The sequence below is a fragment of the Pollachius pollachius genome (assembly GCF_949987615.1).
Source record: "Pollachius pollachius genome assembly, chromosome: 2".
Lineage (NCBI taxonomy): Eukaryota > Metazoa > Chordata > Actinopteri > Gadiformes > Gadidae > Pollachius > Pollachius pollachius.
The window spans coordinates 1351139-1364983 of NC_136935.1; the positions used below are offsets into that span (position 1 = coordinate 1351139).

General features: G+C 48.2%; 1 protein-coding gene across 9 annotated transcripts in view; it reads right to left on the reverse strand.

Annotated features, from left to right (window-relative positions):
* cpeb3 (cytoplasmic polyadenylation element binding protein 3) overlaps positions 1-13808 on the reverse strand; it is a 39057-nt gene extending 25249 nt beyond the window's left edge. For 3 of the 9 annotated variants that reach the window (XM_079729119.1, XM_079729118.1, XM_079729117.1), the window contains exons 1-4: positions 13715-13808; positions 10589-11487; positions 7289-7373; positions 526-582 (exon numbers count right to left, since the gene is read on the reverse strand). In XM_079729119.1, the coding sequence (XP_079585245.1) occupies positions 526-582; positions 7289-7373; positions 10589-11487; positions 13715-13754 (1081 nt within the window). In that variant the 5' untranslated portion in view covers positions 13755-13808. Of the gene's footprint in view, positions 1-525; positions 583-7219; positions 7374-10588; positions 11752-11775; positions 11903-13027; positions 13120-13714 lie in introns of those variants that run through there. The other 6 variants (XM_079729114.1, XM_079729113.1, XM_079729112.1 and 3 more) reach the window with 4 other exon arrangements.
* Between the last annotated feature and the right edge of the window lie 37 nt (positions 13809-13845).

Genomic DNA, 13845 nt, shown 5'->3' on the forward strand with positions numbered 1-13845 from the left:
TCACTTGACACACATTAAGCCCCAGCGATTCCAACGACGCGGAGAGGACTTTCTTTGGGGTTTGGTTAACCTTAACGCCCATCCCGAGCCAATATGGTGCGATAGGAACAGATAGAAACACGGGCACGGAGCACTCCCAGGTCAGGACTTTAAACGCGTCACATGCTCGCCGACAGCAGACAGCGGGGGGAAGAGGAGATCCCTGACGAGCTTCTAGAAAGCCAAGCTGGGACATTGGAGATAAGGTCAGCCAGAGTGTTCATCTGCCAGGAGGGTCTGGTGGCCTGAGGTGGCAGGGCGGGGTGTGTGTGTGTGTGTGTGTGGGGGGGGGGGGGGGGCACCCCAAGACTTATCTCCTCGTAGAGAAGGCCAGCCGTGAAACGCAAGACACATAGCATCCCACGCCGACGCCTGCTGCTTCTGAGACGGATATCTTCCAAAGCGAACAGCAGTCGGGGACCCTTTAATCTGTCAAAGTAAAGCGATTGTGTGCAAATGACTGCGTTACATGGAGTCGTGACTTACTGTTCAATGGCATTATGTGGTCGGCCCCGGGATGGTGGAAATTGAGGCCCATTCGTCCTGCGGAGGGAAAAATATGACAATGTAAGGTTCCATAAGCGGTGGATACGCAATAGGAATGATTTATAAACATTGAACAACAACTCTTTTTTTTTTTCTGTGGCCCATTCTAGTGCACGCCATGAAAAACGAGAGTTCGGCCATGTCGTGAATACACAATCGTTTACATTGTAAACGGAAATCAAATTAAGTGGATGTGAGGAGAAAAAAAAATGGATGGAAACAGGCAATTCATTCTCTTTCACAAATCCTGTACACACATATTCACAAACAATGCGGGCCATAGTGCCGGGGATTTGACAAAGCGTGCAGGCTTCCCTGGTGACAATGCTCACGTAACAAAGGTCAGTCTGTCATGATGCTTTATCGAGAGGGAGGGGGGTCTGTGGTTATATGAGGTTATATGTTGGTTTAACTTCTTTCCAAAATAGGCCCTACCTCCACAAAAGTCTATTAAGTATGCAGGCGCCAGGGCACTGGGGGACGGCTGCCCGAGGACCTACTGAGAACCACCTCAGGAATTAGACATAGTCTTAACCTCTCGGTGCTTTCAGCATCGCCTGCAATGACGTCAGAGCCACACCGTTAAAACCAAATCTATAGTCTCTGTGCTTGATCCGTGTCAGCCGGTGGCGCCGACCGAAGATGACGTCATCAAAGCCCTCGTGGGGGGGCGGGGGGGGGGGGGGGGGGGGGGGGGGCGGTGCGTTTGGTGATTTCGGAGATCCTGAAGCTCCGCATCCATTCGTGGATCCACAAACAACAAAGCCATTGGACTGAATGGACCGGGTCATGTTTCTTAATAAATGAGTGGTTGAACGCTGCATGCTGAAACCATTATGTCGTTTGTCGACTGAATAAAATATTAAAACGATGTTTCCTAGCGCGGGGTCGGGTGGGGGGTAATGCGTTGGAACAAAGAGAAGAGATCATCAAATGGTGGTCAGCCAGAATTACTAACTAACTTTACATCTTTTTATCGCAGCTTGTGTAGTGCAATGTATTTGCAGCGCATGATTAAATATTAACATGTTCCAGCTCAATGTTTAAACAACGCAAAAGAGCAGGAAAGAAGAAGCAGTGAGGACCTGGAAGCCCATATTTGGGCAGAAGACGTGCATCGGACTCAGGTGGTCTATCTTTAGCGCTGCAGGCGAGAGGCCTGCCCGCTGCAAAGCTTTGAAACACGAAGGTCTAAAAAAACTCCCAGGTCACGGTGCAACGATCAACTGTCTTTCTCCCTGTTCCGGGACTGCAGCGCTGGAGTCTGTCTGTGGGGGCGGGGGGGGGGGGCCGGCTCAGAGTTTAACAGATGTGGATTTCCTCACTCCCAACAATTGCTGCCTGCTGATAATCCGAGGTTGGGGTGGGGTGGACTGTAACACACATGCAATAACACAACACCGTGCAGTGTGACGTGGCGCTCGGCCCTGCTGTTTGAGCCGGGTTATGGTGGGGGGGGGTTGGGTGTTATTGTGGGACACCACATACACAGCCGATAGGAGCCAGCAGCATCATAGTCCGCGAAACCCAACACATTGGAGAAAGACCTTCTCCAATGATCAACTCTTTTTCTGCACTTTTACGACTTTAACCTCGAGGTATATCCTCGGGTTAAAGACTCACATGATGCAACATCAAATGTGGTCGCGCGGGAAGCGTTCGCACAATGCACCGTTTTGAATCCCAAAGGCATTTTGTGACATCACGGTCAAAAGACTTAACCTCCTGTTTCCCTTTTTCAACCAGCGGTGAAATCGGCGGGGTGCGATTACCAAGAGCTTTGATCCACGCTTTCCTCTTCCTCTAAATCAGCGGTTCTGGTGACAGAGGGGGACAGTTGTCCATTGCTCATCCCTGAAAATAGCTCAGCGCCCGCCCCACTCCCGTTCCTCCCCCCTGGTGGTGTTGAGTGCCCGTCTCCCAGGGGCCACGCGCTGCTGGCTAGCGCTGGTTGACATTTCCTCCAGCGAGCAGCGAGGTTTCCCCTGACTTGCGGTGGCTGGGCCCGGGCCTGGGGCAGAGCCAAGGCCAACTCCCTGTGTATGCATGTCTGAGATCCAAGCCTGGACCCTGACCTTACGGTGACCGTTCCCGTTGGCACAGGGCGCGCTGACAAAACAGACGTCCTCCAAGCCGCTTGTCACTCAGGCTGCAGTCTTTGTTTTCTGGTCCAGAATTTGACGCTATCAAGTAATTGTCTAATATTAATAACATTATATGTTATCAATGGTAATATCTCAGCCATTGAGGCATTCATCTCAATGTTACAGCACATTTCTCAAAAGACTTATCGCATGACGCTGAGACTGCTAAATTCTGGCCTCCCTGAGTTTTTGCATAAAACGACATCCAGGACCAAGTTAACAGGCGCCTCCGGGCAAGAGTACGTCCTGCCTTCGCCTCACGGTTTAAAGACACCTCCATGCCCTGCGACTCGCGTGAAAAGGCCTCCATCTTAAAAATGCTGGTTGGCCGTGGTTGGTGCAGGCTAACGTGTTAAAAGAACAAGAAGGCCTCAAACACTGGATGAGGCCTTGAGCAGATGGTGGAAGGCTGCCTCACACCTGAAGCCCCCACCCCTCCGGCCAAAGGCCCTGCTTGGCTCCCCCCTTGGTTCCCCGTTGCAGCATGTAGTCTAGTAAAAAACCCTCCCCCACCCGGTTACCCGACGCTGAATAGAAGGCCACGGCCGAAGTTATGACAGAGGAGCTTGCACGTGCCAACACATAGATAGTAACCTAATCAAACAATCAATCAATCAATCAATCACGGGAGTGGCAGGCCGCTTCGAAGCACACAATGGCTGGCTGGTGTTGAACATGATTAATAAGCGGCACTTTGGTAAAAAGGTTACTCAGAGATGAGTGATTCTTAATTGAAGAGCCCGGAGCAGGATCAGTGGCGTGCGCTGTATGCAAAGCCGACACACGGCTGAGTGGGCAGCGGCGGCCTGTTCCAAAACCGGTGTGCTCCCCACCGTCAGCATGGCCTACTTTCCCCTCTCTATCCCTTTATGCAAAGTTCTCCCAGAGCAGGGGGGGCGGGGGACGGGGGCAGGGATGGGGCCCACCATAGTAAGGGTTTGGGTGGTCAGCACCCCTGGGGAAAAAGTTTGTTGGAAATATCTAGGCCAGAAAAGGCCCAAAGGTACATGAAATCCAGCTAAAAGGATAGGGACTTGTGAAACCAGAGTACATATTGTATAATACCACAGCACAATTAAATCGTCTGCCTTAATCTTAACAGAGAACAAATCTCTGTCAAATCTCTAGAGGTCAGACCGTTTCCCACTGCAACCCAAAACACTGTCGAGATGATGACGGTGAGAATAAAAAGACCTAGATCCCAACCCCTCCGTGTACCGTGCCGTCTAGGCTTCCATTACACCCCACCATGGGTAAATACATTTGTTATGGGTTACATTTCAAATGCTTATGAGGAAAAGATGCAAACATCGAGAGGGGGAACAAGTCCAGACTTGTTTCGTTTTGTTTTTTTCACGCGTGGTCGTCTGGATTAGCTCATTCGGGCTTGCAGCGCCACTCGTGGATTTTCCACCATAACAAAACACAGCACAGCTCTACTGTGCAAGTGTGTGCGGACAGAAGTTCACCTTTAACCACTGACAACAGAACAGCCCCCGCCCTTTGTCAAACCCTGAGCACCGTGGCGCTGTCAATGATCCTCTGAGGTGCTGTTAACGGCACACGTCTTAAAAGGGCACAGGTTGGGGTGGAGGCGGGGGTCAAGTCCAGTCCATCGGCCACGTCTTTAGATCCAGCCAGCTGTTAGGAGCCGAATGACCCTTCACCCCTGGCCAATACACTATGTGCTATGAGAGAAGCTATGAGTTATAAGGTGGAATGCAGTCGTGGACAGGTTCAGCCCAAACCCAGATACCCAACGGAAACCAGTTAATCACATCATCCCAGATCCTCTTTAAATATTCAACAGTTTTGAGAAGAAAGTTGGACAAGCAGGTCTTGCCAGTTTTTGACACACTCATGCCCAATCACGCGGCGTTCCTCATAATCCTCGACCTGTGCTGCGCTTGCATTTCTTGCTCTCCCCGCAGATAAAAGGCCTGCTGCTCAACCCCTTATCCAGCGACCGATGCTCCTGTCAACAGGGTTGCGTAGGCAAACAACCGAATGGCAGTTTGTCATCCCACGACTACTAAAGTCCACTGACCTAAAGTCTCCAATGACGTGTCCAATAATATTATGCTTCTTGCAGGCAGTAAACCTACGTGCACTGCAGTTAATCCCTTTCGTGACACCTCTCTAGACAAGCAAGTCACAATGAAAGACCCCTGTGTGATACGTCAACCCATTAACCCCCTTTTAAAAACCTTTCTGCAGAAAGAGCAAACTCATTTCGTCAATGGTTCTACAATGGAGGTTGATTACGGTACGACTTGAGCCGTTTCAACCCTGTCAAGCGTAGAATAGATGATAAAGTTATAATAGATAATGACAATGCAAACTATAACAGACACTTTCATTAGGAACGTATAATTACACTACAGAAGGTGCGCGTTTGTGTGTGAGAGTGCTTCAATGAGACGTTGAGGTCCTTGGCACATTTTCTTTAAGGGAGGCAGGGGTTTTGTACACGGGATCCAAATGAGGGTTTATGTTCACCTAAATAAGTGAATGAATACTATGCCGTGCATGTTTAGTAGTGAGGTGGCTCCCACCCAATGTATAGGATAGGAGTGGTGGCCTGTACAGGAAATGATCATCGCAGGCTTGTCACTAAGGCAACAGTTGGCGCGAGCGACACACCACAGAGTGTGTATGTGTGTTAGGACTGTGACTGGTAGTGCTGGTGATTTGGGGGATGAGTGGTGGTGCCAACGCATTAGCTCAACTGACCCAGTTCAAGGACCGTAATACGTGTGTGTGTGTGTGTGTGTGTGTGTGTATATGTGTGCTTGCGTGCGTGCGTGCGTGTGTGTGTGCGTGTTTATAGAATAGTAGTCTGTTTGTTGGGGGTCACACCGCCATGGTTACAGTCTCAGAGCTTCCCTTTCCTGTCCTCTAAAGAGTAATTGAACAGGCGGTTTGTATTTTGATGAAAAAGGCTCCACAATCATAACGCAGGATTCTGAGAAACACACACGCACCCTTTCACTTTGACATTCTCAAGCACTTTGAAGGCCATAACCAAAACAAAAGGGTTGCCAGTATTCCGTGTGCGTGTGTGTGTGTGCGTGTGTGTGTGTGCGTGTGCATGTGCATGTGAGAGAGTGAGAACCCCCCCTCCCCCCATCCCACCTTATTCACATTCTCATCACACCACAATCGCCCCTCCTTGCCTTTCACACAAAACACAGACACACACGCAGGGACCAACAACACGCCCAAGGGGAAAACAAGTATTTTTGTCACAATGAGAAAGTATGCGAGAAATGCCTGCCGTGGAACAGTGGTGGGTGGGGCCACTACCCTGGCGCTGAACAAGCTATAGTCCAGGCTGCATTTCAGCGATCCCTCGTCCCTGACTCGTCGGCTGGTGTCACCCTCCGTGTGAAGGCCAACCCCGCGGACTCTACCTTTACATAGATGTAAATACACGCGGTGGGTCCACGGTTGGGAACCCGGCGCTTGTGGTCCAGTACAGTGGAAACAACAAGGTCAGGGCAGAGCTGCTGTCCCAATGGGGATAAGGAGGGCAGATCAGACCCTAGCATAGACGGCAGGCCGCCCGGCGACCGGGGCTGGCCGCGCATTTGATAGGATTACCGTGCATTACCTGGTTTAATAAAAACATAAATACCATTAATACCATTAATGCACATATCACTGTGTCGCCTCATGCAACGTAAACAATGATAACGTCCACTATCATTGTTTACCCTCTCTCACTGACATTGCATGAGCCGATGTAATAGTGATATGTGTAAACGATGACGGTGCACGATGGTTAACAATGAGAGGGTTATCATTCTCCCAGTCCCACTGGGGTTGGTGCAGAGTGGCGTCAGATGGGGCACAGACTGCATTATCTCCCCCTCTTCACATCTCTCTCTCTCTCTAAAAGGTTAATGAGAACTAAAGCCCAGCCAGGACGACCTAATGCTCTGTCCACGTAATGTTGGAAAGCAGACTGTGATCCTGAGACGAGCAGCAGGCTCCGTACACAGGGTTTCTCTGAAATCTTTCCATTGGTCATTGGGAAGAGGAGGTTGTGGCACATAAGACTCCATGTTGGTTTTGATCATGCGTGTACTCGACTATGTGCTAGTGCTGTAAACATGTTGATTTGTTTACTACGATTCTACTTTTTATGCTACAAACAACAAATATCACTTACCAAATATCAAAACGTAAAATGCATCCCCAAACGAAGAGCCTACAATCAGGTGTGCTTAGGAACGTGCATTTGCACAAACTGCACAGCTCAACATACACTTCAAATTATCATCATGCAAATTTTGCAGGTAAGGCCAAAGGAGAGATTGAGCAGAATTGTTTTCAACTGTGAAAATGATGATCCACACCATGTTGGCACAGGGGGCAAATAGAGCAAAACAAAATTCGAAACCACAAAACAAATCAAATAGAAAGTTAATGCGTGATGTGAAGCCAAAACAAACCCGTAGAATCGCAGACGTATGAATATTCCTAACCTGCAAAATGATTCCTCCATACTATATCAGCGATAGTCATTGGTGGGCCGCCGGCTGGGTGTGGTTTACCTTTGTCATGGTCAGTCCTTATCATATCCATTAAGGAATTCTCCAAAGAGTGCAAGCTAAATGCATCAAAGGGCCGATTCCGGTCCTGCAACACACAGAAAAAAAGAAGGAAGGTTAGATTCACTCTTAGTGGTCAGGGTAATGGAGTACTCTACCAGAACACAGAGACAGCCAACTTCTTGTTAAGGGTACAAAGCATAAAACAGCTTCAAGATACAGTCACAAGTGGGAAATCATACAAAACAAATTGCGATCACACATAACATTTTGATTGAATGTACAGGAATGCAAACAAGGTATTCATTAAACACACACAATAAATAAACACAATAAAACATAACCCAACGGCTAATTACCATGGGAACATTTCCCTGCACAATTTGCATTTGTCTTGTTGAAATTCTGGTCGAGCATGTAACGGCATCTCTCCCTGATAGAAAACACAAATACCAGCATGTATGAACAGCGACCTGTGCTGTTTCATGTACTGAACATGCTAGCAGGGAAACCTGTCTGCCAGATAGTGGCCCGCTAGCCAAGGGTTCCACTCGGAGTGGAGAGAATTAGCTGGCTAGTGTCAGACCTGAGGAAAACAATCCTTTCCGATTATCAGAGAAGCTAGTGTGCGTAGGTTTAGATTAGTTTGGCTATGAAACTTAATTGATTAATTTAAGGAGTGTATCACTCAAAACTTTTAAATTGCAAAACACCACTGTCGTCCAAAGTCAAAGCCGACACCTGATTCAATTAAATGGATGCTATCTTGACCGGCCTGTCACTGTGGTGTGTGAGTGATAAGGGCAACTGCTAGTAACTTGGAACCGTTTTCAATATAGCTAAATGCAGCCTTAATTTGGATCTATTTGAAGGGACCAAATGATGAATGCAGGGCTTGTATTGAGAAGTTGCTGGCTTTGAAGGCCGGGGGACCAGACCCAGATCTATTTGAATGGCAGACGACGTTACATCAAAAGGACTGGTATGGGAGGCGGCACGTCGATGCACTGCCTTAAGGGCTGATTATGGCCCCACGTTCACGCAACGCAAAGGAGGCTACAGGCCCCCTTACGTCCTTACCGACCCTGTCGAGGTGACGCAGCAGCGAGGGCTGTGATTGGTCCGCTTCCTTAAACACGACGCAGAACCATAGAGGTTTACGAGTGCGTCAGAGCGTCTGCGTGGTCGTCGCGTTGCGTGAACAGCAACGCCGGACCATAGTCAGCCCTTTGCAGTTCACGAACCGCTACGGATCTTGCGCTGGTGGGTACAGCGTTTTGTTCGCCTAAAGGTCCTGTCAGAGCAGGAGAGCCTGGCGGCGAGGGCAGCCTGAGCGGGGGGCCGGCCTTGGCAGCTGTGTCCTGCGTCTGCTGTCAGGGCACGGGGGCCACATTGTTTGGACACCGGGGCCCATTGTTGCCCGTTCGGCTGAGCCTTCAAAAGCGTTATTCCCCCTCTACCCTGGAGCCGACAGGGTAGCACAGATAAAAATCTGCTCACTTGGTGCAAACGGTAAACACGTAAACCGCTGAGCTTTTTTTTTCTCTCTCTCTCGCTCTCTCTCTCCGTTCCTCCCCCCTCCCCCCCCCCCCCCCCCCACACACACACACACACACAGCTCTGTGTTGCATGATTTGGGGTCACTGTAGGGAAATGCTATAGTGCAACCAAATCATACATACCACTATTATATCAAAGCCCTCTTGTTACACGTTTCAAACTTAATACACCACACGTGTAAGGGCCGAGGGATGTGGAATGCAGCACAATGTGAGCCCATCATGCCTGTCTCGGGCTTCAATTTAATCTGTTGTCTCCCACCAAAGACATTTCATTGATATTAATAATAAAACATGACCGCCTGTCAGCTGATTATGGTATGGCTAAGTGGCGACTGCGTGGGGCAGAAGTATCAGTAAATGTATTCAGTATGGGTCTTCTTTTCGAGGAGGGGAATCTAGGGTAATAGCTCAAGAATTAGAGGGTTCTACAGAGGGTTTTATGAAAACACTACAGAGTGAAACAAAGTTTTTTCGGACTAAAGCAGGGTAAAAAACATGAAATGGAAAAAAACTGGAACGCAAAGGCTAACAAGGATTAAACCCAGCGGGCTTAACTGTGCTGAGCATTTTCCTAAGGCAGAAGAATCAGGCAAAACTCCATGCGTAGACCTTCCAACTTAACAAAACCTGACTTGGTTTTGCCTAGTCATGTGACGGCGTCATTTGACTGCCATGTCACCCTTGGGCGGCCGACCCAGCCCAGTCTCATGTGAAGGGGAAGGCGGACACACAGAAGATCAGGGGGCCCACGGTGGCTCATCGGAGCTGTCAGCCCAGATGAGGGTGTCTCCTAAGACGCTCATGTGACTTTTGTTTTCCAGAGCCTCGCATGCACGTGTCAAGCTGAATTCCAGGCATTCCTCGCCCTTTAATCAGCGGGCAGACAACGGGGCAAAGCACGTTCGCATGTGGGAGCGAGTGGAGGTCACAATGTGCCCTGCTATGAGTGTGCTGTGTTTACACTGGGGAAGGGTGGCTGGGGATGTGGACACTGGACAGACTGACAACAGGTTCACCTGGTGCACCACCAGCTGTCCTATACAGGAGGTGGTCTCTCTCTCTCTCTCTCTCTCTCTCTCTCTCTCTCTCTCTCTCTCTCTCTCTCACTCTCTCGTCATGTGAAAAAGCTATATGGGAAGTGCCTAGCCCATTGGTATCCTGACTAATGTATGACACGAAACTAAAACTAAAATAGACTAAATACATCACTGAATCTTTGCGTTTGCATTTGTTTTACAATGTATGCCAAAGATTATCTTCTTGGTTATAAATGGTCATTACGGAGCTCAATAGCGCGGATATCATTTGATACCAACCCACTTTTACAGTCTCTAGGCCAACCAAATGCAATGTGTCATTTAAACCCGGTGGGTGAGCTAGGCGATACGATAAGTCTCATTAAACATTTCGCACAATACAATATGCAAAACGTTCGGCTTTTACGCGATACTCTTTGAGTTCCCTTCATCAAATGAAAAGACCCGTCCCTGACCGATAACATTTTAAGACAAATTATAAAACACGGTACCCTATATTTCTTTTTAACGAGGCTACTTTTTATGTCAGAGAAAAATTACAAATTATAGAATAAGATAATAAAATACCCACGACTGGCGTGCGATGAACGTCCTTATTCACATCCCATTCAATTTTCAAATTAGCCTGGTTATTAGAATATACAATGTTTAAAATAAAATGACAATAAATATCCCTATTATTCTTTAAAAAGAACCCGGCTTACCTGGAAAGGCAGTAAATTGTTGCCGTTGTCGGTCCTAAAGGCGCTGTCCTCCACCCAGGACTTGGGGGTGAGAGGGCCAGCTCTTGGGAATTTCGGAGGCGCAATGACATTGCCGGAGTAGGGTTTTTTCATCGGGGAGATGGGATTCAGGGGAGAGGGCACCCCGACTCCCACGCCGACCCCGACGCCCACGGCTCTCCGCGGGTCCCTTCCAGCCTGCATGCCGCTCCAGGGGTTGGAGGCGGTGCTCCAGGCGGCGTTCTGGTGGTTATTCCAAGACGAAGACGAGGCCGGAGCAGGTGACCCCTTGCTGTTCATGATGGTCTGGTAAGCGTTTCTCTGGGGGAATGGGCCTTGGTTGGGGCTCACGGGGGACCTCCTCTGCTGGGGCTGCTGCTGCTGCTGCTGTTGTGCTTGCTGTTGCTGCTGCTGCTGCTGCTGCTGCTGCTGCTGCTGATGATGTTGAGACTGAGCCAAGCCGATCTGAGGTGAGAAATTACCTCCGAACACCGGATTGACATGGGGGAAGTTCTGAAAAAGCATCGTTCCGTTCACCGAGGGTATTCCTTGGAAAAAGCTGTCGTCCGGGCCGGCGTTCGAGCTGCCCGTGGACCAAGTGCTGCCGAACGACGGAGAGAGGGTGCCTCCGGTCTCCTGCGGCTGGTGAAAACTCAACCCCGGCAGGATCGGCGACTCCATCTGCACTTTCTCTTTGTTGTCCAGCACTAATGAAGCCGCTTGGTGGGACACACTCGACGGACTGCTCTCCTCGGATGAAGGGGGTTCAAATGAGGGGGCCGGGGTAGAGGGAGGGTCTACGTTTGTTGGATCTTGCTGATGGTGAGGCTGCAGGGATTTGTTTTTGTCCATCAGTAAATCATCCTGCATGGCTTGCTGTGCTGAAAATGGGAAAAATAGAGACGACGAGTTGTTATTATTTAGGATATCATATAGGCCCACTAGGCTCGCCGTGGTGTTACATTTGAGCGACAACTTCGACAAGGACATGTTAGAGCAGCCAGCCAACTGTGAGGCGAATTCGTGGTCACCCATTTAACCGAAAAGGAAAAAAAACAAGCATTCATACACGAATAGAGTGATACAGATTGACACCAAATGGATTGCCTTCGCCCTCTATGTACAACGCTACACACACAAACTGCGGAGCATATGCAACCGATATTCACCCGAATTCGCCACGTCTCGTTTTCCTTCACGCAGGAACTCTGAACTGCGACGTAAAACGGATTCTGGTTTTCCTGAAGGACCTCCCCTGTTTGAATTTGCATACGTCAATAAATACAGCTGTCCTTCAAAAAAAAAAGGTTAAAGGCGTCCTGCGTTGACATACCACACTGTAACGCCGTGTTATCTGGTTTAAAAGGCAAGGGGCGTCTCTCTTTTCTCTCTGCTGGCGATAGAAACGGAGACCAGAACATTACGCACTCGCCTGTGTGCCGCCCGGCCCGGGGTAACTTTATTATAAAACACCCTATCCCAATAATTAGGTATCGGAGGGCATACGGCACCCTAGCTCAGTGTCCGTGACTGCTACCCCTGATGACTCCAGGATATGTCCATACATGCCGCAATTTAAGTAGACACTAGACTGCTGATACAGTCACGGGTAGAATAACAGAGAGCTCCACCCAGCCAGGTCAAGTTTTCATCTTAATAAACTAGTTCCTACGCGATACGTTTCAGAGACTATCTCATATGTATACGAATAGGCTACATATGGGGAGACGTATGGTGAAGACAGTTAACCTACAAATAGTGTTATAATAACCCAAATAATCAATCGTAGGCGTATTTCCAAAAACGATGCATAAGAAGATATAATAGGGCCAAACGTTTTATCCATATTCTGTGGAAGATTCGGTAGGGTTTAACGAAGTAACGTCGCATAGTAAGAGGGATTGCAAAGTGTCATAGCCCTCTTGCATTTTGCGCAGACGCGCAAAACGCAGCATAGAGCAGGCGACATGGAATGGCCTATAATGTGTTAAAATGTCATAAAAGCATATTAATGCACTAATTATAACACAGATGGACTGCAAGGTGATCGCAACGGACTGCAATGCACACACACATACACGCACACACACACACACACACACACACACACACACACACACACACACACACACACACACACACACACACACACACACACACACACACACACACACACACACACCGGTTAATCCTTGTTTCTTCCCGAAGCGCTCCGTTTCCAAGGTCATCAAGCAATATGACTCTATATCAAATCTATCTGCCATTTATACATATGCTATTCCCCAAATATCCATTCGCTGTTCAAGAATTTCCATAGGCATATTCTGTAATGGATTTAAACCCCCCTTAGTCCATATGTTACCCACATAATCAACATGCAGACCTGCGTCATATGTTCGTCCAATGTTAAAAGCATATTACCTTTATCGTTCACCTTTAGGGTCTCTGTAAATAAAGCTATTTCTGTTTGCCTCGCCTGGGTTTATGTCAAACGATCTACCCTTGTGTGGAGATAGTCAGCAGTTGCCTCAACAGCTGATGAACTGCGGCGCATGGACGAACAGCAGAGGATCCCGGGAGTTGTAGTTCCTCTGTGATCCACTCCCCATACTCTCAATGTTATTCCGAAAGTATCAACGTGTATCATAAGAGGCTCATTTAAATTCGTTTAAGGAATTTTCATACCTTTATATCTTTAATAATAAATCCATAACACACTTTTGAGATCAAACACAAAATCGATGGGCATCTATTGCGAAAATATATCACATTCTGACTAATTTAGACAGATAGACAGTCAGACAGACAGACAGTGAGACACACAGTGAGACAGACAGACAGACAGACAGACAGACAGACAGACAGACAGTGTTACAATTATACTCAAAGCAAATTGATACCAACAGAAAACTCCATAGGCCTGTGTTCTTCAGATCGGTGTATTTTAATGTGAAGGGAATAATTGGCACATAGAACGAAAATGGCAGCAAATTCCATATCCATAGTCCTGAATCATTGTACAATAACGTGCCATAATGAATTTCACGTTTGCAATTTATACTGAGCAAGAATAGCATGGGTATCTATCTAGCCAATTAAACACCTTACCGCTATATGAAGTGTTCTGTAGCCATAGATGTAACTTCATGGTGGTTGCCCCCGTAAAAAGAGTTGTCAGCTCTTGGGAGGATCTGTCGGGGTGGTTCAGATCAACAATTTTATGTTTTGGAGACGAGGGA